Consider the following 26,778-nt stretch of genomic DNA (forward strand, 5'->3'; position numbering starts at 1 on the left):
AATCGTGCCGGCATATCGGGAGGAGTTTGCGAAAAATCCGTATCGCTTCATGGCGACTGTCGTTGGAGTGGTCGAGAGGATTACTCCCAAACCGGGAACCGGCCCTCTCAACGTTGGATGACGTTGCCATGCGTCAACAAATCGGTCCTTTTGAGGACCACCAAAAATTCATAGAGATGGAAATATTTTCATTTATTCAATTTACAATTTATGTTTGTCATCCCAGGCTCCAATTAATGCAAAAACAATTTAGTCCCTGTTTTAAACTTATTTCAACGAAATTTTGCATCGTCTTTCTACAGAGACCAAGCATAATATTCAAATGCATGAATATGTCTAAAACATATCAATTTGGGAAAATTTCGTTATTAATTACGTTTTAAAAACAGGATCATCATATTAAATTAACGAAATAGGGTATCTAAAGGCCTATACACGCATCATGTCTTCAAATACCAGCAACATTGCGACTGATTTTTTATGTTGAACTATTTTGTTTAAGCCTTGTTTTAGCCGAAGTAAAATAAAAGCAAGGACTAAAAACTAACCAATCTGGAAGAAAATTTATTCATCAATGGTCTTAAATTATGTGGGCATGGCTGAATGTTTTGTATAGCTAGTAATATTCCACGGAAGATCAAAATTGAAGAATATGATACATTTTCGATATTTTTCCTCGCCACAATGTCCCTTTTCAGCTCACTTACGTTTTCTTACGTGTTATGCTGTGGCAACATTCATGGCCAGACGCATGTGCCGTGAAATCGAGCAGCACTGTTCACAAGATTGCGCGGATTGAGCAACATTTTGCATACCCTGGGAAATGAATATTATAGAACTGAGAGAGTGTTTGTCATCTAATGCTCCAAAAGAGGCCAAAATTAGTCAGTTTCTGTTTTAAAGGTATTTTAAAGGTCTTCTTACAGAAACCAAGAATGGGTATAGGGATCGAGATATATTTACAAGACAAGATATATATTGATATGCATTAATATTTCCAAAACATAACAATCTGAGATCATTTCTATATTAATTACGTTTTGAAACAGCTTGGAAAAACAGTTTATTCATATATATCAACGAAATAGGGTATACCTATTCCCAAGCCACGGTTGACGTGACATTTCATACTCACTTACGTTGCCACTGTTACTTTGTTGACCTTTTTTGTTTAAACCTTGTTGTAGCCGAAATACAATAAAAGCAAGGATTAAAAACTAGCCAGTCAAATAGAAAATTGATTCATCAATGGTTTAAATATATGTGGGCAAAACTAAGGGTTTTAGTTGTCCAGAATTATTCAACGGAATAAAGAATTGAGCAATTGGAACGACTATCCTCTTTCGTTTTTTTTGTGTGCCCATTTTCGCTAAAACCTTTTTTGTTTGACCTATTTAGTTATAACCTTTTTTACGCAAAATCCAATAAAATCAAGTATTTAAAATAAGCTAGTCAAGTAGAAAATGGGATAATTAATCGTATAAAATTCTGTGGGCAATGCAAAATGTTTTATCTAGCTAGTAATATTCGACGGAATATCAAAATCGAGGAATATGTATAATAGAACTCGAATTCGTCAGTATATTTACGGTATATTTAAAATGAGACGGTATGTTTCGGTATACTTCTGAGGGTCGGGCGGTATATTTCATCGACAAGTCCGCGGTCACACCACACTGTTCAATCCGCGGCAACGACAACAAAACGGAAATTAAACTTGGCGGTTGGCGCTCTTAACAATTCAGAAAAGTAGTTCCGTTTACTCGAAAAACACCCCTAGGTTCAATGCTTTGTCTTTAATATTTGAATAAAATTTTAACCATCAAGCGATTCGGACACGTTTTTATGTTGAAAAATTCCTTTGGTTGTTACGCTTTTCGTCGTGGTTTGTTGTTGTTTCTTTGTTTCGTCGGAATTTTCGCGTGAAAGTCAAAACATAACATCTGCAATATCTGCAATCCAATAATAAGGGAAAATTCCCCCGTTGCAATGTAATATTTGAATATTTTCATTTATGATTTCCCCTAACAACAACTGTTTTGTGTTTTGTGTGTGTTTGTGTGTGTGTGCGAAGAAGTGAAAATGCTATTGAGGCCATAATATTTGTATTGAAATTCTTAGCGGCGGCCACAAAATTCGTGGCAAAGATACAACAAAAATAATTCGATTTCCCGCAAAGAAATGAACGACGAAAAAAGTGAGCGGCTGATTGTGGTTGCTGTTTCAGTCTAGCGTGTGGTTTTTGTTATTGTACTTGCTGTCTTGGGCTTGCGCTTGGTTATTCTTGTATTGTTTCTTGATTTCCTTGCTGATGTGTATGTGTGTGTGTGTCTTTTAGTGTTTGCTTGTGCGTGGTGCAGCAACTAAAAACATTGAATACAAATATTCCCCCCTACGCGTCTCCCAATTTCAAGGAATCGTAAAAATCCAGTTATGAAATTGCATCAATATTCCATCTCTCTTGCTCCTTCCCCGGCCTGACCTCGGTTATCATAAGTTGCCAAGAGCGAGATGCAGCATATGGTGCTGCTGCTGTTGCTATGGCCGCAGCATCCGCTCACCATTCCTCTCTTTTCTCTCTCCGAAAATAGCAGAAAAAATACATAAATACACAACAAAAAGGCGCGCAACAAGAGTTTTATTTGGAAATACAACAAAAATAACCAAGTGGATCGCAGAAAAAGTCAATCTTTTTGTTTGGATTAAGGTAAGTTTTTGCCTGTTACCATATAAAATAGTATGTATATAAAATTAGCAAATAAAAACCTCAGACGGCAAACAATCTACAGAAAAAACAAGTTAGTTGCTAAGAACCAGTTGAGCGTTGCAGACCAGGCCAGAGTGTCCCCCCTGCCACCCCCTAACGACTGGTTTTTTACCTGCCTTCGTCTCGCTAGCGCTCTCTTCTCCCTCTGTCGATGGCGACAGTAGATCGTGCTTCTCCTTGCCTCTCGCTCTCACTTGCACCGGCATTTAATAAAAGCGATTGCCAGTTGGATCCTCTCTTCTGATACTGCTACTGCTACTGCATTGCATTTGATACACTTAATACAGTGGGCGGCGCACATTAGGGAAGCTGTAACCAAGAATAGTTTTCGTGTCAGCTGTTGAACTACTTACCTGTGTTGCGTTTTAGAGCAGAAAGGCAGACTTTAACATAATTAACATACATACATATGTATGACGGAATTGTATTGCACTAATTCCACATGGCTCTCGTAACATTTGAACCCTTTTCCAAAAGTGTGCGTGTTTATGGACATTACAACCACTGTGCGAGCGTCTCTTCTCTCTCGCTTCTTCTCAATTGAGTTCAAAGCTAGTTGCTTTACTAATTGTAGTTGCAGAGTGAGAGGGAGATGGACAGCTGCTCAAGAAACTCTTAACTGTTACTTTGTGTGCAGTCCCTCTCTCTCTCTCTCTCTCTCTCTCTCTAATGCTTACTAGCATTGCTCCAGGTACCGTTACGGCAGAGCTTCCAGACAATTGACTCTCCGATTCGCAATGCAATGGAAACAGAAGCTGCATGACTTATGTGCGGTGTTTTTTTTACAGTTTAACGGCCACTAATATACAGCTTTAAATTTGTTTAATTTTTATGACTACAGTTTACCTACCGCCCGCACCTCTATATCGGTGGGTGCTTATCTCGCAAACGGCAGGCTACCCCACAAACTTCTTGGCTGAAAAACAAACACAGGAAAGTAAATTAATAAATCTTCCATCAGGGCATTCCGCTAGCCCGCCACAGTTTGTGAGAAAAGTGGCTACATTAACGGTTGTTCTTCCAGCGTGTCACTTGATAAGCAAATTCTGTGTGGAATGCCCACTGTATCTGTATCTAGGCGTACGTGGCCAGGCGGTACTCACGCGTGGCTCCGTTGTTTCTTATCACCGACAGCTGTCGGAATATGCACTACACTACTCGCACTCGTATGTGGTATTCATTGTGTTATGTTACCATAAAATACTATATATGTTACCTACGTAGTACGTATCTACTTTTGTAGCAGTCACACATTCCGCAAACGAGTATTTCCATTAATCACTGGCTCTTCTCAGAGCAGATATGTGCGCTTTTTGGCTACCCCACCATCAGGAGTCCTAACTTAATAGATTCCACATTGCGTTATCCTGGTTCCGTACAGTATTACGGTAGATGGTAAAATTTGTTGGCTTCGCATGGACAGAGTCCATAAAGAACTACCTTTTATCATTTTGATTGGCGTTGGGTTATCGCTCAATATGGAGGTCCACCCTCCGCTATTATTGATACGATTTATTATTATTGGCATTATTGCTCTTTGGCATTTCATTTGGTTGTTCAACAAAGTTTGGTACACTGGTATCTGGTTATAATATAACCGGTATATATAATATAAAGCAAAATATACAGAAGTGTCCTTCAAAACCTCAAAAACTCGTTAATCTTTAGAGTACATTTTCGTTCGTTTCCTGTGACTGATAAAATCCACAAAAATTTCAACATTTTAAGTGAATTTATGAAAAATGGATAAAATACTCTTGAGCAGAGCTCTAATCAAATTTAAAATGAAACAAACACGCGCTCGCATTGTCTGCCGCCAACAATTGTTTCGCCATTAACTTTAACGACTTTTGTGAGACAGAAGTCTATTGTTTTCATTACTCTGGCTGCACGGTAGTGCTGGTGCTCGGAAATTGACAGCCCATCGATCCCTGGTACTGTGGCAAATTAAGATGGAATGCGAATAATTGAATACATTAATATGGTAATTTCTGCTGGTGGGTTTTAGCATAGGGTCAAAGCTTCAATCAGTCGAGCGTCCACACAAAGAGAGAGAGAGAGAGATGGGTTCGTGAATGGATCGTGATTTGCTCGTGAGTTGTTTTACAGTATGTACTTTTATTCCTCCCATTGCCAGAGGTCTCTTTCTTGCTTCCTTTTGCTCTTTGATTTTCTGACTTTCAGTTTCTTGTCACGCGGCCCTCTCTTGTCCATTGGATGCCCCCATTCCCCTCTCTGGTGACGCTTCTCGATGTAATTGAATAGATAGCAACCCACAGAAGCGTCGAAGGCAGTTTCGTCGGGAGTGTCGACGCCCCCGTCAACAGTCAACAGTTTCTAATTAGTTGTGAAACTTTGTTGCCTTCTTGCCTCCTCCTCCGTCTTCTTCTTCATCTTCTTCTGGCTTTGGCCGTTTTCTGCCTGGAAACTTGTGTCTCGTTGCCGCGAATATTCATTCCCATGGAAGTCGGAAGTTTTCCCATGTCAAAATGCCAAAGCATCGTAAATTTCCAACTCCCATTGTTCAGATTCAAATTGAGTTTGCCTTTTGCCGTAATTAACCAACGGAGCAGCTAACCAACGGAATTAGCATACGAAATGACTGAGAATAAATATACATATATCGAGAGTTTTGTATGCAATTTGTCACGATGTGATTTAAATTGGGTTACGTTACCGCCAATCGGAGTTCCGTCCTCCTCTTTATAATATCGTGGGGGTAATTACTCATCGCCTCAGACTGCAATATCAATTATATTATGGAATTATATGCCCCGATAAGTGCACTTAAACTTTCAGTTAAAGTTAATGGAAGACAAAGGCTAGAACGTAATGTAAATGATCCCCAAAAGTGGCGAAAATGTAGCAAAATTTATGTTTATCGGCTAGTGCTCCCTCCAATGGATATATGGATGAATCGTTCGATAAATAAATACCCATTTTGAATTAGCTGCCAATTGAAAGAACAATTGTAAACATTTTCAGTGCGAAATCGGTTTTGAACAGACGGAACAAAGCAACGAAAATCAAATATTTATTTAAAGAACCTGTTTTTCTGCATTTCTGCCACCCCAAATAATATCTATGCAGATGAAAGATTTTGAATATTTTAAATTTGATGATGGTTCAAGCCCCTTTTGTTTACTGATTGGAAATTTGCTTCGAAAACTGGTTTAAAATGCACTCCAGAGGCACGTCGCAGATATTATTTAGAAAAATAAATGCTTTAGTGTATTAAAATAATTGCTGAACACATTGTTGGTGCTTAAATATAATTATAAAATATTTATATACAATTTATAATTGGCCCGACCATAAATGCGTTTTCAATGGAAGGTCGTGGCCATTCGATTGGAGCCATTGATTGTTCAATCGAATGAAAAATATGGCCAAACTGAATTTTCAATATTTATGTTTAAGGCTGAGTTCAGCGAGAGCGAGACTTGGGTGAGTTTTCCATCTCATCAAATTGGTTTTCCAATTAGTCGTAGTCCCAGCCGTTCAATAACAAACGACAAAACGAGCATCAGATACATATAATGTATCTCTGAGATACGTCTGGATTGGCAAACGCATTGAACTTTATTTTCATTCGTATTCAAGTCTTTGGCCAGCGCTCTCATTCCCTTCTTTTCGCTGTCTTTTGGCCCGATAATCATTGCCGGTTTTGGGCTTGGCCCACCGCTGGAAATGTTTATCTTTTTTCGGATTACGAGTATTTCGCATGTGCGTGGCTAAAAATAATTTCAGTTTAGCTGCTGCCTCTGCTCCAGCTCCGAGTATCGACAACCGCAATGAGGGCAAGTCAGAAAAGCCCAAGCCACAGATACAGATAAACGGATTCTCTGCAAGAAGCAAGGAACATAGTGAAGTTTTAAATACCCTAGAGGGTCCATCTTTGCTATAGAAAAGAGAAACGACTGTGTCCGTTCGCTTATGGGAACTTTGTAGTGAAACAGGAGTTTCAACATCTGCTGGATATCATCATACCCACTAGAATACAGGGTATTCGGGTATGTGGAGTGGCTTCCACTAATTAGAAGAAACAAAAGTGAACTTATCAGGCGGGGCCGCCTTCTTTGGGGTCGTTTAACCATTGGGCCCGGCCAAAATAAATCAAGTTTTGGCCACTTGAAAGTTGTTTGTTCCTCTGGAGCTCGTAAAAAACGCAGAAAGAAAGGAAAATCAAAAGTGCCAGACAGCCGCAGTGGCGGAGGGTAAAAGTTTTCTGCGGGGCATGCGGGGAGTAGTGGCTAATGGTTCTTAGCCATGTTGATGACGAGGCGAGAGTCAAAAAACCAATGAAACGACTAAATGGCCAAACAAATTTCATGTTTCATTCGTTTAATAGAATGTTTTATATACCCGTGCTATGTATTTTTCTGCTTGATTTATGATCATATAAAAACAAAGCAGAAAACGAAAGAAAAAACTAGATGAAAAAATTAAGTCACATTTCGGTCGTGTGCCAAATTCATTTTTAGCTTTCATATGAAGATTTTTTTTGTGTCGAGGCATATATATAATGAATACATATATATTCAATATATACAGGCTATATATATGGGCAATACGGAATTGGTTACCAAATAAGTTCATCATTCAATGAAAAACTTAATTAAATACAAATTGAAACACGCAAAAAACCGTCGAATTTCATTTGTTTTCATTTAATTAAAAGACTAGAAAAGGAATGGGGTTTGCTTTACTCTTTTTTGATCACTTAAATTCAATAAAAAATTGATGGGAAACAAAAAAATAATGGAAACAACAATTCTGTTGACACGTTTTGGGGCTCAGAAAATACTATAAATGTTTGAGAAATTCTGGGGAACAAAAGTAGAGCTCTTATTGGGAATTGAAGGAACGGAACCCTTTAGCCCAGAGATTGTTGAACTTTTACCACAGTTCTGTTACAGGGCGTTCATTGATCTGCTTCTCAAGCTCACCCCCACCCTCAACGCTCCCCTTCCTTCATAATTGTTGTAATTTTTTTTCATTTGAATGCTGGAAACTTTTCAAGAATGAATGAATGAATGGCGGCCTACTGTTTCTCCCAAGAGTTGAATGTTCCCTAGAATTATGAATGCTTGAATGGTTCGCCATGAACCCACATCAGATATGGTTTTGCGAATATATTAGGCCTTATGGATATGTATTTTGGGCAGGGGAACAGGAAGTATCTGTCGGTCCGACAGCTTAAAAATCAAAGTTCAATCTGTGTGTGTGTCTTTTGGGGGAGCCTTGAACTTTGTTGTCAATGAGCGACAGTGGGTCTGGAAGCCCACACAAGAGAGATTGGAGGAGTAGCCTCCATCCTACACCCTCCCCACCCCCCACACGCGCGTTACGCATGACCTTGGGGGCAATACGTGCTCCACGTCGCCTCTCTTTTTCGTGGTTTTTTTCCCTCCCATTCGCTTCGCTTATCGGAAGCTCCGAATCAAGGGCGGGCTCTAAGTTTTATTTGTTTTTAGCGTTTCATTTTCTGTGTTGTTTTGGGTATTTTTGCTGTTATTTCTGTATTTCGCTTATCCGTTTTTATGATTTTTTTTTTGGCCGGTTGAGTGCCTTTCCTGGGGTTCGATAAACTTCACGAGTTTATTTTCAATTGCCTCAAATGTAATTGTATTTTCATCTTTAACTTGCAGATCCGCCCCCTCCCCCCGTCATGGCAGTCGTGCAACAGATGAGGCATCATTCGTGCCGGCGATGAGGCCCAGCCCCACGCTGGAGTCCAGGTGCTGCTAGGAAGAGGAGTACCCCTGGAATCGAAGCCATCAAACAACATCCGGAACGGAACACACACACACACATATCCCACGGTCCACAGAAGGTAACCTGATGGTTGTGGCCTGCGAAGATGCCTTCAGCGAACACCGAAGACTTGCGGCGAAAGTTTCTAGTTGTCCAGCAGCAGCGCTCGGCCCCGCCCAACCTCTCCGGCGACGGCCACGCGCCTGGCAACACACTGATGATGACAGCCACCGCTGGAGCGGGAGCGGGAACGGGAGGTGGACTGGGTGCCGCTGGCGAGCCGGAGCGCACGTATGTGTTTCCGGGCGGGAATCCGCTTATAGGTAGCGTACCCGGAATGCCGGTGGCCAATCCTGCGGGTCCATCGCGTGGCCATGCGCGGTCCGTTAGCCATGGCGGCGGCGCCATTGTGGGGGCCAATGGGCGGCCCATCAAGTCGGCGATGAAGGGCCACCAGCGAGCCTTCTCGCAGGGCCAGATCACGGACTCGCCGCCGGGCAGTGCCGCTCCCTCGGGGCGGGGCCACAGTCGCGTTGGCTCCAAGACAGACTTCATCCTGCCGCCGGGACACAAGGAGGAGGCGGTGCGTGAACCCTCCGCGCCCACCTCGGCGACGGGGGGACGCGGCCACTCCCGCCAGGCGTCGCGCTCCGAGTCCATCTACACGCTGCGGCGAACGGAGGCGCCGCCGTGGTGGAAGCGGCTGACGCTCTGCAACTACAGCACCGGCGACAAGTTCGAGGAGCGCAGCTACCGGATGGTGGTGCCCAACCACACCGTGCCGCCCAAGACGCCCAAGCGGGAGCATCCCAACGGCCAGTTTGTGGGCAACAAGATCCGCACCACCAAGTACACCCTGCTCTCGTTCATTCCGAAGAATCTGCTGGAGCAGTTCCATCGCGTGGCCAATCTGTACTTCATCTTCATCGTCCTCCTCAACTGGGTGCCGGCGATCAATGCCTTTGGCAAGGAGGTGGCCATGATCCCAGTGCTCTTTGTGCTGGGCGTGACGGCGGTCAAGGATCTGTTCGAGGATCGGCGGAGGAGAGCCTCCGATAAGCGGATCAACAACACCACATGTCGGGTGTACGATGGGTGAGTGTGATACATAAGTATAAGTATATCTTGAAAACCAGATGGCAGTTCTTTCGCTAATGGATAGACGGGAGAAGCCATCTTCCCCCTCCTTCTACACAGTTTGTCAATTTCTGTCCCGTTGGCCCACAAAACTTTTCCAAACTGTTGCCAGAGAGCCAAAAGCCAACAAAGAACTTGACTTCTGTTGACCAATTTCCACATTTCGAGCCCTCCGGCTAGACAGATTTTAACGAGAGACAGTTTGCCGGGCTCTCTGAATGTTCTGAATGTGCTGAATGGGTGCCTGGGGCTTTGGACTGATTCGGATGGCCATTACCCTCCCCTCCGCCTACCATTTTCAACCACTGGTTGCTCTCCTCATGCTAATTTTTGGCCGTCTGCATGATTTGTTGAACCCGATTCGTGTTTTGTGTTTGTGTATTTTAAAACGTGATCTAGAAATCGATAATCCAGCCAAAAGCAAAGCAAATACAAACACTAACAAGCATGGAGAGGTGCCTTTGGGTACCGAAGCATCAGATACCCTTGCAGACCCATAGGTTGTCCGACTTTGATTAAAAGTGTGAGGTTTTATAGGCTGGAGACTTGTAAAATATATATATTTTATAGATCTCAAAAGACCTAAAAGTTAAAGGCATCATCATACCCAACTTCAAGGGTATATAAAATAGCAACAATTCTGTGTGTAAACTTTCCCTAACTGTCTTTGCCGGTGCCTCTTTTCTGTTTCTTCTTCTCCACTTCTCGCTTGTGGTGGGGGCTGTCCCACATTTGAGCGTCGTTGACGCATACTTTTGACACTCTTTTGCCCCCCGCCGAAGCCCTCTTTTTAGCCATCAGCCGAGCAGCGATTCCGTTTGTCAGACTTTCCCAAACCAAGTGACAATTTACTTGCATTGCACGTGTACGTGTACTTGTTGTACTTACCCTGCTGTACCGCTCTACTGCTCTTACCTCTTGGGATCTGTGCCGCCTCCTTCTATTCAATTGTTTCCCGTTTTGTACAACAGCAAAATAAACACGGAACCAAGGCATATCGATAGAGAAGGTGAGGCCCGGCCAAAGAGCGCCCCCCTTTGGAATGCACTTGCCTTACCTGCCATTCCAATGTGCTTTCCACAACAGTTTCGTTTCTCCTCTCTCCCTCTCTATCGCTCGGCTGTCTCGTGTGCCGACGCTGACCAATGAACTTACGAGTGAGCCACTCGTTCGTTTACATTGTTGTTGCTAATTATATTTGCATTTCCCTATTCTCTTTCACGCTCTTTTGCACAATTGTCATAAAACCAAACCATAGTGATTTTGTCGCTTCTGTCATTGTTGTCCATGAAACGTGTCGTGCACAGTGGATAAAATCGGATTGGAACTGAAACTAATTGATGATAAAAATGTGAGGATTGCTAAGAAAAGCACAAGAGGGTGTGAGAGGGGGAAATGATGTGGATTATAAAGACTTCTCCATGAAGTCCACTGTGTTATGGAAATGTGCAACAATTGCATCCGTTCCACTATCCGTCCTTCCTCCGTTGCGCGAAAAGCCACAAGTTACATGCAAATCAGAGGCGGGTGGGGGATGGGGGGTCTGCCAAATATGGAAATCGAATGAACGGTCAGAGGAGCCACAGCTGGACAGCTGACTCACAGCCGACTGGAGTACAGGCCTACCTGTGGAATGGAATGGAATGGAGTGGAGCAAAAGTTTCCAGTTTAACGGCCCTGACCATCTGACGCCTCTGCCCCTCGGCCCCGCGATTTTTGTCCACGAATCGAAAATCATGAATTTGATGGCCGTGTGGTGTGCAATGCTCGAGAAAAATGAATCACGAGTTCGAGTGCGAATGCGATTGCGAATGGAAATGTGAATTACTTGCGGGTTTTCATCTCTAAATATTGCGATTACGAATGACATTTACTTGGCAAATTATTGGATCAAGGTTACGCATTTGGCAACATTTTTACTACCAAAAAATAAAAAAGGGGAAAACAATGTCTGAAAGATTTCTCCCTCAAAAGCTTGTGTTAATTGCACCCAAAACGGAATCGATTGTGGATGTGCTAAACGAATGATTGAACCCCCAAATTAATTGATGTGTTAAAAGTCTGCAAATTTAATTAACACAAGGAAAGCAAAAAAATAAAAGAAAGAAAACAATTAGTCATTCAGGAAGTTGTATCGCAAAGGAGATAGATATAAGTTTAATCTCGAAAACGAAAGGAGAAACCGTGAATAATTAGATGATTCAAATGCAATAAGGAAATGCTGCTTTATCCCACATTATCTCGACCATTGAGTTACCTGTGTGTTAAACTATATCTTTCATAAGAAATTACAACCATCTTTTATGGGTTCACCTGAGAAGATCTGTTAGAGGAACGTCTCTAAAGCTTGTGCTCTTATTTCTTTAGAGGACATTGCCAATCATTTGGGCAGTCTCTCCCTTCTCGCTCTTCTTATGATTCAATCTGTGGGTCTCAATTGCATTGAATTCCCAGTCAATTCCCACTGATTGCTGGGCTGTGGCTCCTCGGACTCTTATTGATATGCCCTGCAAAAAGCATGACTCGCTCTGGCCGAGTAAATGCAATAAATTCATTGGAAAAATATTTCTCACTCTTCCGCCCCTCCTCCCCCGCGAAAGATTGTCTCATTCTGGTCTTATCAAAGGGAACGGACGAGGTCACTACTCGCATTGTGGGGCTCTGGGGCGCGAAATGTCATGAAAAGAATTGCATTTATTGCTCGATCCCCCTTATATAGCTTATGCAAGGTCTTATGTAACACCCGCCTGGCCCCACCACACACCACACACCCCTCACGTACAAGTATCTGCTGACTGAGGGATCCAAGAATCGTGCCAGATTCGTATGGAAACTGTAAACAACACTTTTGCCACTCTTTTGAATGCAATTTGCTGTATTTGTATTTGTATTTCTTTTGTGGCCAGAAGCAGAGCTTTCTCCATTCGAATGGCATTTCCATTGCTTAATCTTTTACTTTTGCCTTTGAACTTGACTTTTCCTTGGAAATACACTTGCTATTCGTTGCATAAGGCTCCAAGGATATCTATTGTATGATTAATGGCCTGTCCCACATTTCGTATTCAATTTCCGAACCGCCTCAACCGTTTTCTTTGGTGGGAAACACAACGGAATAAATATACAAATATACAACTATCTATCTAGGTGGGGCAGCCAGGGGAAAGGGGAGGCTTCTTTTTAACATTCCCAAGCGAATGCGTGGGCGTGTGGGATTTCGTCTATCCAGATGTTGTATCTCTCAGGCGGTGTCAGGCGTGCACTTTCACCGCAACCGAAACTGCATGAATATATTCGCAGAATTGCGCCAACAGCTGAGACCTCAAGCCGCTACTTCTGCGATTCTCACTGATTCTTTTGCATAAAATATGGCCCCTCAAGGTTGTGGGACAAACCACTCGTGGGGCACGTTGTGAGAGCGAACTACATAACCTTGAAACCTTGAAAAGCGACCATAAAAGCGAATTTCCGATTGGCCGAATGTATCTGTATCTGCTGTGGCTTTAACACCAGTGATGAGGTGATGAGATGACAGACAATAAATACCGATAGTTATGCTCTACTGGGGCGTATCTATTCTTGTGCGCCGATCTCCTACGCTTTTGTGGGTTAATGTTTGGCTGGAAATGATGGTTTATTGTTTCGCTTACAGCTCTTAATAGAACGGTTGTATCTCACCAAACTCTGACATTGAAAATGCTAAAATACAGCAACCTAGCAAACGGGTTTTCCATTCCATTCACTCCCTCCCCGTTCAAGCAAAACAAACCGGTTGGCAATCATCGTTAGGATTCAGTCTCCGTCTCTGAGTCTCTGTCTGAGAGACTGACGTTTGTCTAGCAAGAATCGGCACTCGGGGCCCAAACCTGATCGCCAACCATCCCCCCATCCCATATACGACCATTGCCAGCCATCTAATGGCCATGTTAACAAAACCCAGAGACCATTAGCACCATGCTGCCATGCTGCCATACTCCATGCTGCAATTGCTGCGGCTGTTGGTCAAGTTTTCCGATTTGTTTCTCTCTTCTCATGTCTCGGGTACTCGTATCTGTGGCTTGCAGTGTCACTGACTTGCGTTCCAGCTGGGGTTCAAGCAAAGTCATAGCTCAGGGCAGAGACTGCTGCTCCAGGGACAAGCGAACGAGGGAAAATATGATCTGCAAGGTGGTTTCTGTTGGGTTCAAGGAGCTTACAAAACGAAGAAATACGTGTAACTATGCTGTAATTATGGAATGCAAATATCGAAGACGGATTGAAGTTTTCGCCATAAATCATACTCCAAAAAGTGACATAAATCAATGCGATAGTTGCGACTATCAACGATAGGCTGGTCCGTTATTCATTATCTCATACGAACACCTGCAGTACTAGTTCCAAGAACTCTATATTCCAAACGATCTGCAGGGTTTGTTCACCCAAAAGATAATCCCACCAGAGAGCGGTGGGCGCACTTGAGATAATATTTGATCGAATGCCAGTGACACAAATACCTAGATACCTAGATATTGTATCTTTGAAGCACAGAAATAACTTCAAATGCAGCACGTATGGGAAATGGAAGAATATTCAAGTGTTAGGGGCTGGAATTTCGACTTGAAGTAGAGCGGAAGGATAGTTATGGAATCTAATCAAGAATTTTCATTGCCACATTTTCGAATTGAAATTGAAATACTCGTATAGTTTGCACTGTTTGTTGTTTGCCTTTGGCTCTCAAGGATTTCTTTAGAAATAGGGAACAAATATCACGCCCGAAAGATCATTTGAATGGCTTTGGTTGTTAGTCTGAGTTTCAGCTGAACAAAGAGGCCGATTGTTCGAAAGAAAACTGGGACTGAGGCCACGAAATGTGTATCTTATTTGCATGGAGATGGAATCTCCAAAGACCTCTTACCTTTCGGTTTCCTCCTACTGCCACTGTCACTTGTAGCGCAATTGCAAAGTGCAAATTCTTGTAGAGATACGCCAAAAGAATCTCTAAGATAAATATATCAAATATCTTGGGTTGGTGTGGGGGAGACCACAAATGGTTTTTCCAAATCAAAAAAACATCGACACACACAGAGGCAGCCCTCGAATGATGAGAAATATGAGACGGAGGAGACTCTGTTTCGGTCAGTGCCACATTTTGTTGGATAGTTGGTTGGTTGGACAAATAAACTCGATGCCACAGAGTTTTCCGCTTTCTGTGGGTTGGCAGTGTGTGGCCTTTCCCAATAATTGACCTTCCACAGCCCCTGCCCCTGCCACTGCCACTGCCCATAATTGTCGTATGTGGAGTGTTCCCTCGAGTGGGGAGTGGAGAAGGAACCAACATTCCATTGAATTTCGGGGGGGCGGGGGTTGGGAAAAGTGTGTTATTAATAATTAATTCAGAAACTCAATTGAGCGAAATGAACAGCCGATGGACACAACACTCTCCCAGCGGACAGACTAGACCGCATATGTGGGCCAATTTCCACCTTTATTGGCGGGGAGGGGAGGGGAGGGCAGGGCAACGGTTGCGTGCCACAAGCTAATTACATGACCAAACTGTCTTTTCATTTTCATTTCGAGATACTCGTACTCGTACACCTATCCGTCCGTCCAAGCGGCAGTTTGTGCTCCATTGAATCGAACAAAATGGACGCCTTCCTTTGGTGCTCCTCCTCCTGCCCCACCACCTCCTTCGCCTCCTTAATAATGTTTACATGATTGATTCATGCGCGATGGCTTTTAGTCAAGTTAATGAAGCACAGAGGCACACAGTGGTACTTATAGCCCACCCCCGCATTCTGTCTATCTATCTGTTGGAGGCGTATCTACAGCCACGCCTCCCCAGTGGTGCCGAGACCCTGATTCTCTATGGTGCTTCCATGTGGGTGAGTGGCTAAAGTAAACTTTAAAAATTGATTATAAAAATCACTTGCGTGCTCTGTTTGTTCTTTATTCTGTTCTGTTCGGTTCTGCTCGGTTCTGTTTTTCTTTTGCCTTCCCGTTTTTCCACAGTTTTCTGGCGCTTCGTCATTTCACCTTTGGGTGTGTCTTTCCTTTGAGTGCATTAGCAGCACCGCACAGCTTGATGGACATTGCAAGGACGAGACCTTCGACCCATTGATGTGTGTGTGTGTGTGTGTGTGTGGGGTGGGGTGGGGGGGGGGGGGGCTGGGGGTGTTAGCATTGGAAAGTTTTTCTCTAATGAAATTTACCTTAAAGGTCTCTTCCACTTCCAGGAACATTCATCGTCTATCAGAATTTCCCCATAAGCAAATAGAGACGACATTCATCGATGGCTAGAAACCCCCTTCCGCCCCCCTACTTAATCACTATTTAAACAACGTTATTCCAAAGTGATTTATAATCCCACAAACTAGACATAGTCCACAGAAACTTTTGTCCAACCCAAACATTCCGGTATCTGTGTATCTATGGATATCCATCAGTCCAATTAGAGAGAGCGGAAAACCTCCAGACAATACCCAGGACAGCGCATAACGAATAAATACGAGTATGTGTTAATTAACCCACCCCCCCACCGAACTCTGAACCCCAGATCCGAATCTACCTTTCCAGGGGAGTCGAAAGAGCATTGGAGTACCTCCTGTGGGGGCTTTATAATTCGGGGTTTCTATCGGTTTTTGGGGGGATGTAACCCTATTAAATGTTGAATTATTTATGGCCGAATAGTTTTAGTGGGGGAGTGGGGGTGTGTGGGGGTGTTTACACAACCTGAAGCTAATGCTTGGTTGGGTTTTAGGTTTTGGGCCACTAATTTGTTGTCTGTACGTGGGACTACAGGGACTTTGTTCCTCTCCAGCCAGTGGAGTGCGGAGTGGAATTGTGATTGTGGTAGCTGTCTGGTAGCCGCCCACGCATGTTGTTTACTCGGGGACTATGGCAAATGCCTTTTAAATAACAAGAACCTTGCCCTGAACATGGAAGAATGAATGAACAGAAGCATATTAGCGGTTCAGACCGCAAAACGGTAGACTTCTTGCCTCTATTAACCCACACTCCGGAGACCAAAAAACCCCCCCCGATTCCTGGTTATGTTTTGGGCATTTTATTGACTCGTGCAACGCGTGTAACGGACAAAGGCATGCGCATTTCTGGGGCCACTTCTGGGGCTGTTTCTTGGCCACACATTTAACGAACTTTAAGTAAATTACCCTGCTCCCAAGACTACTCCCCCCCCGCCTTATGCTCCTCAATCTGCCGGCTGGCTTTAGCATGCATGACCCACATTTGCCACATAAATTTCCATGTGCAGTGGGATGGGAACGGCAGGGGAAGAGGGTGGAGGAAGAGCACTAAATAATCAAATGGGAAGAACCACCATGGTTCAATGCTACACTGCACACAATTCTCTAAAGAAAGATCTACTTGGTGGGTTTATTTCATCATCAACAACATCATCATCGTCGTCGTCGCATGAACCCCCTTGACCCAATTCGTGTCTATAAAGATTGCATCATTCAATCTACATGCTAAACATATAATACATCATCTAACAGAGAAACCATGCACTCTTTTCCGTATCTTATTTACGTTTTTAGTTGCAGATAAAGTTACTCTTTAAAGAGGAAACTTGGGGTGAAAAATCCCCCTCTAAATATCGTATCTATCATGTATGTATTTGTAGGGAAAATCCCCCCAATATTTCCCATTATCTAGATACAATGTACACTTCAGCAATTCGTCGAAACACGAAAAAGGGGAGCCAGAGATCATCCATCGCCCAGTGATTCAGCAAAACTCTATAGAGATCTCTGCAGGATAGACCTCTATTTAATAATAATAAAGCTTTGGAGGCAGGGAGCAGGGGCAAAACGTGTTAAATGCCACTTGCAGAGGCAACGCCACACCACCAGCACTTGGTGGAGGCGCTTGGAGCCGCCTTTAAATGCCGCTGACACACGCATCGGAGCCCCAGGATAGGATTGGGATTGGGATAGGAGGAGGCGTAACGACCCAAACAAAACTCTCAACTGGAAGAGGGAAAGGGAGTGCGAATGGGAATGGGAATTGGGTTGAGGAGTTTGCGTGAGTTTCACTTTTATGCGAAGCCTCTTCTTCTGAGCAAATAACCGAGCAATCAACGTGCCCATCGTCGAGTTAAACTCGCATTAATTTTGCATTTTGCGAAAACGCCTAATAAATCGAGTCACAGAGCCCCGAGAGCCCCACTGGTAATTGCCTTCACCCTTGTGCCCCACTGTGCACCGTCACCGCCTCTCGTGCCTCATTAAAGATTCAACAACTTGGGACGCCTTCGCTGTAAATATGAATCGCGGCGAGGGGCGGGCAGAGACAGAGACAGGCCCCCAATTAGAGGGTGACATGCAACAATATAAGCGAAACTTTCAAAACACTGCATTATCCTCAGCCCATCCCTCGGGAGGGATGGAAGGACACAGGCACAGACACCTACACCGACACTGGGTTCTCTGTGGGTGGATCCCGTGTTAATGGACTCATTGTCACGCGCCTCCGCCTACCAGACAGATGTCACCTTCATTACATTTTCCAGACAACGAATGGAGTTCCGATCTGTTCCGAACCGATCCGGGTATTGAAGATTTTGTTCCGATCTGTTCCGAACCGATCCGGGTATTGAAGGTTTTGTTTTCTGTCGCGTTTTGCTGTGTTTTTTTTTATGGGAATATGATTAATGGACGTGTGGGGCTTCAGTCTCCGGGTCTCGCCGGTCAGTGTACGAGCATGACTAACTCGTGACCTAAAAATCGTACAGTGAAAGTAAATAAACACGAATATGGCAAAAAATATGGGTGCTGGAAGGAAAGCGAGAGGTAGGAGGGGCCAAAACTCTACTCAAATAAATATTAAAGAAACGTAGATAAATAAAAAAGAATATGCAAGGAATGAAAGCACTTAAGAAAAGATCTGAAAGATTAAATAAATATGATTAAAAATATCATAAATTATCATTAAGTGGAAGGAGTGCTTAGCATCAAGTACCCTATGTTATACGGTAATAGATTACACAAAACTGATGGAAAATTCTACAAAAATTCACTGATCACTGATCTGGAGAGAAACCCCCTTCGATCGGAGCCTCTCCTCTTCATCGATGGTAGAACTCATTCTTCCTGCTCTAAAGATAAAAAGAGTACAATATTTCTGTGTACAATTAGCAACAACATCAAGATTTATTAACCAAAAACAAGATACAACCGAAATTTTGAAATTTCATCAATATTTATCGTACAAATATATCATGATTATACCCAGGCCCATATAAGTAGTTCCCAGAAATAAAGTAAGTGCTGTTCCACAATAAATCTCTAGTCTTCCGATTGGAGATTGTAGATATAATAAAAGCCTGAACAATACAGGTTTATGGCCCACGGATGGATCGATGGATGGATGAATGGAGGGGATGTCGTCATATCACAGGAATAAGCCACTTGACAGCTAGCGGAATCAATACGTATGTATACGTGGTAGTATCTTATCGAGCAGTTTGTGCAGCAGATAATGAAGTAAAGAAAGACGATTACAATTATGGAACCACTGCGAATGCACTGTCGGGAACAGCAACGACTGTCTGTCGGCTGTCGCCTGTTGGGGGCATGTTAACAAAGAAACAGTCAATTAGAGAAATGCAATCAAGAAACCAGCAAAAGGCAAAAGACAAGACAAGACCAGAGACAGAGACAGAGACAGAGGCCAAGCAGAAAGAACAAAAACAAGAACAAATATAATTACATGGTACCCCCCCCTTTCAGAGGGAGAGATGGGACTTCAGGGGAGGCTCTTGGTCGTGGTCTTGTAGAATGCGTTAGAATGTGCTGCAATCTTGCTAATGACCCAATTAAAATGATGGCAGAAGCTTTCACCGCCGAATGCTCCCATTCCCAGGGACAGGAGAGAGACAGCAGGAGTAATACTTTGTCTCCTTTGTGGCCTGTCTGTCAGCCAAATGTCAGGCCATGTCAGAACCCAGCAGAACAAACAGCAAAACATTCACCTGAAGGACAGTCTTTGATGGTACTAGCCCTTTGATACCCTTTGAAGGTATATCCTTTTCTGTGGGAGGCGTGGAAAAGTACTGGATTCATCCTTATGTCAGATAGTCAGAGAGATACTTTCAAGATTTCATTGCAAACATCTTATGCCAATCGTAATACCCTCTGGGTGCGAAAGGGTACTTTCACAAACAATCTGGAACCGAAAGCAATGCAAGGACATCGCCACATGCCACATGACACTGACAAGCAGAACAACGGCAGAGTGGCAGAGCAGAGAGTAGGAGGAGGAGGAGTAGGAGGAAGGTCTGTGTTGGAGAAGGTCAGGGGACGAGATTACATGGGGGACACGCGAGTGTTAAAAAATTACACATTTTCCAACCATAACAATTTGGCGCTCGCGCTGGCCAAATGAACTTGAATTAAATGGGAATATTGTCCATGTCCATGTCCTTGCTCAACCCATCTAACCGCAGGACTCTCTTTTTTAATAAATATCTAAGCAGCGGCGCCCAGGAGAGAGGGAGAGATGACGCCATTACAGGGAGGGAGGCGGCGTAGGGTGGAGACATGCGACTTTATAAAAATCATCAAATGAAAGCGAATGAAATTTCCAGCATGACGCAAAAAGGCCTCCACTTTCCATGGAAACCGGCGAGGTTTCCCCCTCCGTCCGTCCATCATCATCTTTCGGCCAAGGTCGAGGGCAAAGTGACGGCTTATTATTTTGCAATTTACTTGTTACTTTAATAACCAACCCACATGCGAGACCCACTGGCCCCCCCCCCCCCCCCCCCCCCCCCCCCCCCCCCCCCCCCCCCCCCCCCCCCCCCCCCCATCCAATAAATGTGGATTGGAGTGGAGAGAGCACTTTGTGTGAGCTCTCTCTCTCTCTTTCTGTTTGCTCAAATGTTCATCAGCAGCAGAAACTCCCTCGCATTACCTTTCGACCGACTACTTTCCCTGACAACTACCATCCATACCCTAGCTATGGCCATCTATCCCGAACAGACCCTCACTGGTCGCATGTAAATTGTATTGCGTGGCCCATCAAATGTGTTCATTTGACAATAATTGGAGACATGGATGGGGAACGGAGCCCCATCATTCATAAATATTGTACATGGCTGTAACATGGGGGATTATCTCCGGCTGTCTGTCTGTCTTTCGGGCATGGACATGGCCTGCGGTAAATGACATTTCATGTCCAAGGATCCCACGACATTTGGAGGCCTTTAAAATGTTTGATTATTGAATATTTCAAGGGACAACTTTTGCCTGAACTTGAAACTTTAAAGGGAAATGTGACAAATGTTCGCGGCTGCCTTGAGCTTCAGACTAAATCGTACTAAATGGCACTCCTTTTGACAGCATAATTAATACGAATTTGTGTGTGCATTTTGTAATCCCCTTTCCAGAGAGACGGAGCGCTACAAGAGGGTCAAGTGGCAGGACCTGCGTGTTGGGGACATTGTCCATCTCTCGAACAACGAGACAGTGCCCGCGGATATACTCTTGCTGCGAAGCAGTGACCCCCATGGGGTATGCTACATAGACACCTGCGATTTGGATGGCGAAACGAATCTGAAGCGTCGCGAGGTAATGCATACGTGATTGTTCCATTATTGCATCGTATCTATCAACATTCGAATGGGTATTTTTCAGGTTGTACGTGGCTTTGAGGAGATGCAGAGCATATTTGTACCTAGCAAATTTGTTAGCCGCGTGGAGGCGGATGCGCCGACAACAAAATTATATAGATTTCATGGGGCCTTAATACATCCAACTGGGGAGCGTGTGCCCATATCGACCGAGTGCCTTTTGTTAAGAGAAAGTAGACTGAAGGTGCGCTTTAATAGTAATCCAAAGAATCAATTTAATGCTCTGTATCTCTGTATCTATAGAATACGGACTATATCGAGGGTATTGTGGTCTATGCGGGACATGAAACAAAGTCAATGCTGAATAATAGTGGTCCAAGGTACAAGCGCTCCCAGGTGGAACAGCAAATGAATATTGATGTGATATGGTGAGTGGACAAGCGACTCTTTAATCTGGAGATATTATAAGCGTTCCCCTCTTTTTAGGTGTGTGATAATATTGTTTATACTGTGCATTGTTGGGGCCATCGGCTGCACCATGTGGCTGAGTTCGTTTACCAATTTCCCGGTACCGTACCTGCCCTTCGAGGTGAATGCGAATCTCGAGGGCATGTGGACCTTCTGGACGTACATCATCATTCTGCAGGTGATGATACCGCTGTCGCTGTACGTGACCATCGAGCTGTGCAAGATCCTGCAGGTCTTTCACATCCACAACAACATCGATCTGTACGACGCGGACACCAACAAGCAGACCGAATGCCGTGCCATGAACATCACCGAGGAGCTCGGCCAGATCCAGCACATATTCTCCGACAAGACCGGCACTCTCACCGAGAACAAGATGATCTTTCGCCGCTGCGTCGTCAACGGAGCGGACTACAATCACCCGCCCTCGGAGCTGGAGAAGATGTACTCGAAGCCGGGGGCCCCGGCCCCCCCGCTGGTGCCGAATGATACGCTGACGAGCGACATGGCCCTGCTGACGCAGGGATCGTATCTCACGCCACACGCCCAGCGGATACAGGAGTTCCTCGTGGTGCTGGCGATATGCAACACGGTGATCGTGAGTGCGGCGCCGCATCGGGACCTGATGAATGCCAGCGGCATCATTGAAGTGCAGCAGCAGCAGACGGGCTGCAGTCCGGCGAACCTGAAGCACAACAAACAGCGACAGAAGCTGCTGGCTACGACGACCACCACGACGACTACGACTACCATTGTGAATGGACAGCAGCAGCAGCCGGCATCCATCCCAGTGGATCGATACATGCGGCTGGCAGAGTCGCGATCCGTGACCCCTTCGCCGCCGCCCAATCTAATCTTTGCGATGCCCGCCCAGAGCCACCAGCCCACGCTGTCGCCCATCAGCAGTTCGGCGGAGTCCTCGCCGAACTCGGAGTCGGAGTCGCCATCGCCACCCATGAAGAGCAAGGCGCTGTCCAACAGCATCTCGCCTACGGGCAGGGCCAAGGCGGCTATCAACTCGAAGATCACCAGCATAGCAACCTTCCTGAATGCCAAGACCCAAGGAAAGCGTCTGAAAATGACGTAAGTAAATCGAAGAGAGGAATTTGTCAATGGATTTTCTAACAATCTGCCGTCCCCCGTTTCAGTTCAACCAAATCGGAGACCATTTATAGAACCGCCGATGGTCGTCCGCTGTACGAGGCCGAAAGCCCGGATGAGCTGGCCCTGGTGAATGCCGCCTACAGCTACGACTGCTGCCTGCTAAACCGCAGCCCCAACCACATCCTGGTCAGCATGCCCACGGCAAGGGCCACCGTCGAGTATGAGATACTCAAGATCCTGCCCTTCGACTCGAGTCGCAAGTGCATGTCGATTGTGGTCCGTCGCACGGGCACCCAGGAGATTGTCCTCTACTGCAAGGGAGCGGACAGCACCATCATGCCCGTCCTGTCGCCCTGTCCGCACAACAGCCCCGAGGGCGTTCTGCGCGAGCAGACCCAACAGCAGCTGGATCGCTATGCACGCGAAGGTCTGCGCATTCTGGTGATGGCCAAGCGCACCCTGAACTCCGCCGACTACACGGACTGGTGGGCGCGCCATCAGGAGATTGAGATGTCGCTGGAGAACCGCGAGCGAAGATTGCGCGACTCTTTCGCAAAGCTGGAGAGCAATCTAACGCTGCTGGGAGCCACAGGCATCGAAGATCGCCTCCAGGACGGTGTGCCCGAGACGATAGCATCCCTGCTGGCGGCAGGCATCTCCGTGTGGGTGCTGACGGGAGACAAGCCCGAGACGGCCATAAATATAGCGTATTCTGCCAAGCTTTTCACCCAGCAAATGGAGTTGATCAAGTGAGTAATTAGTCGGGGATTTACTCCCTAAATATGATGACTAATCGAAATGCTTTTTATGCAGATTGACAGCACGTTCCCGCGATGCAGCTGAGACGGCCATCAATTTCTATCTGACGGACATGGAGAACGCAAAGCCCACATCCTCGATTGGCTACAGCCAGACGCTGCGACGGAAGCCACGCGCCTTGGTAGTGGATGGCAAGACACTGACTTTCATTTTGGATCCAAAGTAAGCTATACTTCGGGCAGATCAGAACAATATCTAATGACTTAAATCATACATTTTAGATCCAAATTGATTCTGCCATTTCTGCGGCTGGCCAAGCGATGCGCTTCTGTGCTCTGCTGCCGTTCCACACCTCTGCAGAAGGCTTACCTGGTTAAAGTCGTGAAGGAGGAGCTCAATCTGCGAACTTTAGCCATTGGAGATGGCGCCAATGATGTGTCCATGATACAGATGGCCGATGTGGGTGTGGGCATCTCTGGCCAGGAGGGTATGCAGGCCGTGATGGCTGCCGATTTCACGCTCTCCCGCTTTCGCTACCTGGAGCGGCTGTTGCTGTCGCACGGCTATTGGTGCTACGATCGATTGTCGCGCATGATCCTCTATTTCTTTTACAAGAATGCGGTAAGAAATTTCAGATATATTCCACTCTGAACTGTCTTTTCATATGGAATTTTATGTTTTGCAGGCCTTTGTATTTCTGATATTCTGGTATCAGTTGTATTGCGGCTTCTCTGGCTCTGTGATGATGGATCAAATGTATCTGATGCTCTACAACCTGATATTCACTTCACTGCCGCCCTTGGCCATCGGTGTATACGACAAGCGAGTGCCGGAGGATCTGCTACTCAAGAATCCGTACCTCTATAAGAATGTGAGTTGCAGAACGGGCTGGATCCCCAGTCTTCAAGCTGGATTTAACCATTGACGTTTGTTGTATTTTCAGGGTCGCTTGGGCGTCGCTTACAGGCCGCACGACTTCTGGTTGATACTACTGGATGCCCTCTATCAGAGTCTGGTCATATTCTTTGTGGCGCTGTGCGCCTACGGGGAGAGCGATGTGGGCATCTGGGAGTTTGGGACAACGATCACGGCCTCCTGTCTGTTTGCCAATTTGGTGCACTGTTGCATTGAAATACGTTCCTGGGTAAATGGAGGAACACCCAAATAAATGATTCGTGTGTCGCTAACTCTTTGGTTCTTTGTAGACTGTGCTGCATGTCATATCAATCGTGGTTAGCCTGGCCTCCTTCTACCTCTTCTCGTTTGTGTACAACTATTGGTGCGTCAATTGCTTCGGCCTGCCCTCCACCTACTGGGTGATCTTTGTGTGCATCTCCTCTGCCGTCCACTGGCTGGTGATCCTCCTATCGACAGTGGTGGCTGTGCTGCCCCGGTAAGCCCAAGAGCCCCGAGAGTGGTCCTCCCACAGAAGGACTAATCACTAATTGAAATCTGTTTAATCTGCAGCCTAATATTGACAACGGTGCGCATTTCCCTGTGCCCCGACGACAGCACCAAGGTTTTACTGCAGAGCCAGCGCGAGCGCAGCAGAGGTGAGGGTTTGTTAGTTACTTGGTCGCGCTCCACCTCAGCCTCATCAATATATAGGTAAAAAGGCACAAAATACTTGATAGCTTCTCTTGCACGTCTCTTGAGTTCAACTTCGTTTCTCAGTTCCTTTATGATTTTGTGTCTTTTTATTTGTACATTGCTTGGATTTCCCCCTTTATTTAGCTCTAAATTGAATCTAATCAGTGAAATATTCTTGCAGAATCACCGATTATGGGTCTAAGAATCAGATTATAACAACGATTACCTGATCGAGCGCCAAAATGCAAAATGCACCTCTCTACGAAACACTAAAACTAGAAACCTTACAAAAACACATGTGCTTTCAGTCTAAATATGTGGCCTTTCGACACCGATTAATAATACAATGTTATGTTAGTTAATTACGCCCTTAGTTGACACGCTTTTAACCCGTAGTCCCCCCCTAAAAGCAATTAGGCTAAAATGTACGAGTACTTAGTAACAAATTGAATTAGATTGTTTAGCTAATGTTCTGTTGAAGATAGAAAAAACACGTGGAACACACAATACAATAGAATCCCCGGAGTTCCAACTATCAGAAGAGAAGAGTCTTAGTTAGAATGTTTGCCTTAACGTTAAATGGAAAGCAATTGCAATGGCACACAATTGCACCCCCTATGTCGTAATTTATATATTTATTTGTATATAAGAAAAGATTATCTAAGCCCATGCCCGATCTATAACCAACCTAAAACTACTTATTGTTAAACAAAACCGAAAAATACACTGCTAAATGTATGTGGTACAATTATTATGATTACTTAACCCCCCCTAGCGACTAATTATAATAGATTTATATATCACCCACAACGGAAATACTTGACAATTCAAAAACACAACAGAACTGCAATGTTAGTTCGATGAAAAGGCTGTGATTCTACACTCATGAAGGATATACCTAAGCATAAGATACAGTATATATATACAATACATACCTTAAACCTAAACCTACTATATATGTATATATCGATCGATGTGCAGATTGTGCATATTGAATTCAAGTATTTGACAGAATCATTTCTCACCTTCTGTTCTCTCCTAGTTTCTTGTGGGAAACAGTCGATTTTTTACTTTTTTATCGAAGCCCCCTCCTCCCTACCTACTACCCTAATAGGCCCCACTATTATTATTGAACGTGCGACGGTAATAATCAATTGTTGTAATCCATTAGTTTTACTATTAATGCAAACAAATTAAACCAGATTTGAAAACGTTAGCTGAATATTTACATACATTGTTGGAAAAGCAAGAAATCATTAAATGAAATAAATGTATATTTACCTAAAATGTATGGTACTTATTTATGGCTGTTTGAAAAAAGAAACAGCGTAATTTCAGGGAATATCCACATAATCGAATCTGGCGCCAAAATCAAAGTTATATTTGACACGAAAAATTTAGTCGGCTATCTTTTGCGATAGATATGGCTGTTATCGATGTCCAAGCAACATTAACATATCATTAACAGCGCAAGAAGTGCCAAAAGGCGCAGAGACTGTGTTGGCAACGCAAAAATGAGATCCAGTTGGATTTTATAAAATCAATTACCGTTTTAAATCCATTGAGAATAATCCAATACCGTTTTCAATAATTTGGTACTAATCCAATATCGTTTTTCATAAACTTTGTA

At 44.4% G+C, this 26,778-nt stretch overlaps 1 protein-coding gene across 4 annotated transcripts; it reads left to right on the plus strand.

Annotated features, from left to right (window-relative positions):
* Window positions 1-1,664: 1,664 nt before the first annotated feature.
* Window positions 1,665-26,364, plus strand: LOC108163023 (probable phospholipid-transporting ATPase VA). 4 transcript variants are annotated; one of them, XM_033392920.1, is made up of 15 exons: window positions 1,665-1,749; window positions 2,592-2,707; window positions 8,419-9,619; window positions 21,045-21,225; window positions 21,292-21,471; window positions 21,531-21,655; window positions 21,714-22,778; window positions 22,844-23,548; window positions 23,613-23,780; window positions 23,840-24,179; window positions 24,244-24,429; window positions 24,502-24,702; window positions 24,764-24,951; window positions 25,026-25,166; window positions 25,330-26,364. In XM_033392920.1, the coding sequence occupies exons 3-15, from the start codon at window positions 8,631-8,633 to the stop codon at window positions 25,376-25,378; spliced, it is 4,518 nt and encodes a 1,505-aa protein (XP_033248811.1). In that variant the 5' UTR covers window positions 1,665-1,749; window positions 2,592-2,707; window positions 8,419-8,630; the 3' UTR covers window positions 25,379-26,364. The 4 variants fall into 4 exon arrangements, with proteins under 4 accessions (XP_033248811.1, XP_017153551.1, XP_017153553.1 ...); XM_017298062.2 differs by having other exon boundaries at window positions 1,667-1,991; XM_017298064.2 differs by having other exon boundaries at window positions 1,667-1,991; window positions 25,026-25,111.
* Window positions 26,365-26,778: the final 414 nt, after the last annotated feature.

The sequence above is a fragment of the Drosophila miranda genome, chromosome 4, assembly GCF_003369915.1.
Source record: "Drosophila miranda strain MSH22 chromosome 4, D.miranda_PacBio2.1, whole genome shotgun sequence".
In the NCBI taxonomy this organism is placed as follows: Eukaryota; Metazoa; Arthropoda; class Insecta; order Diptera; family Drosophilidae; genus Drosophila; species Drosophila miranda.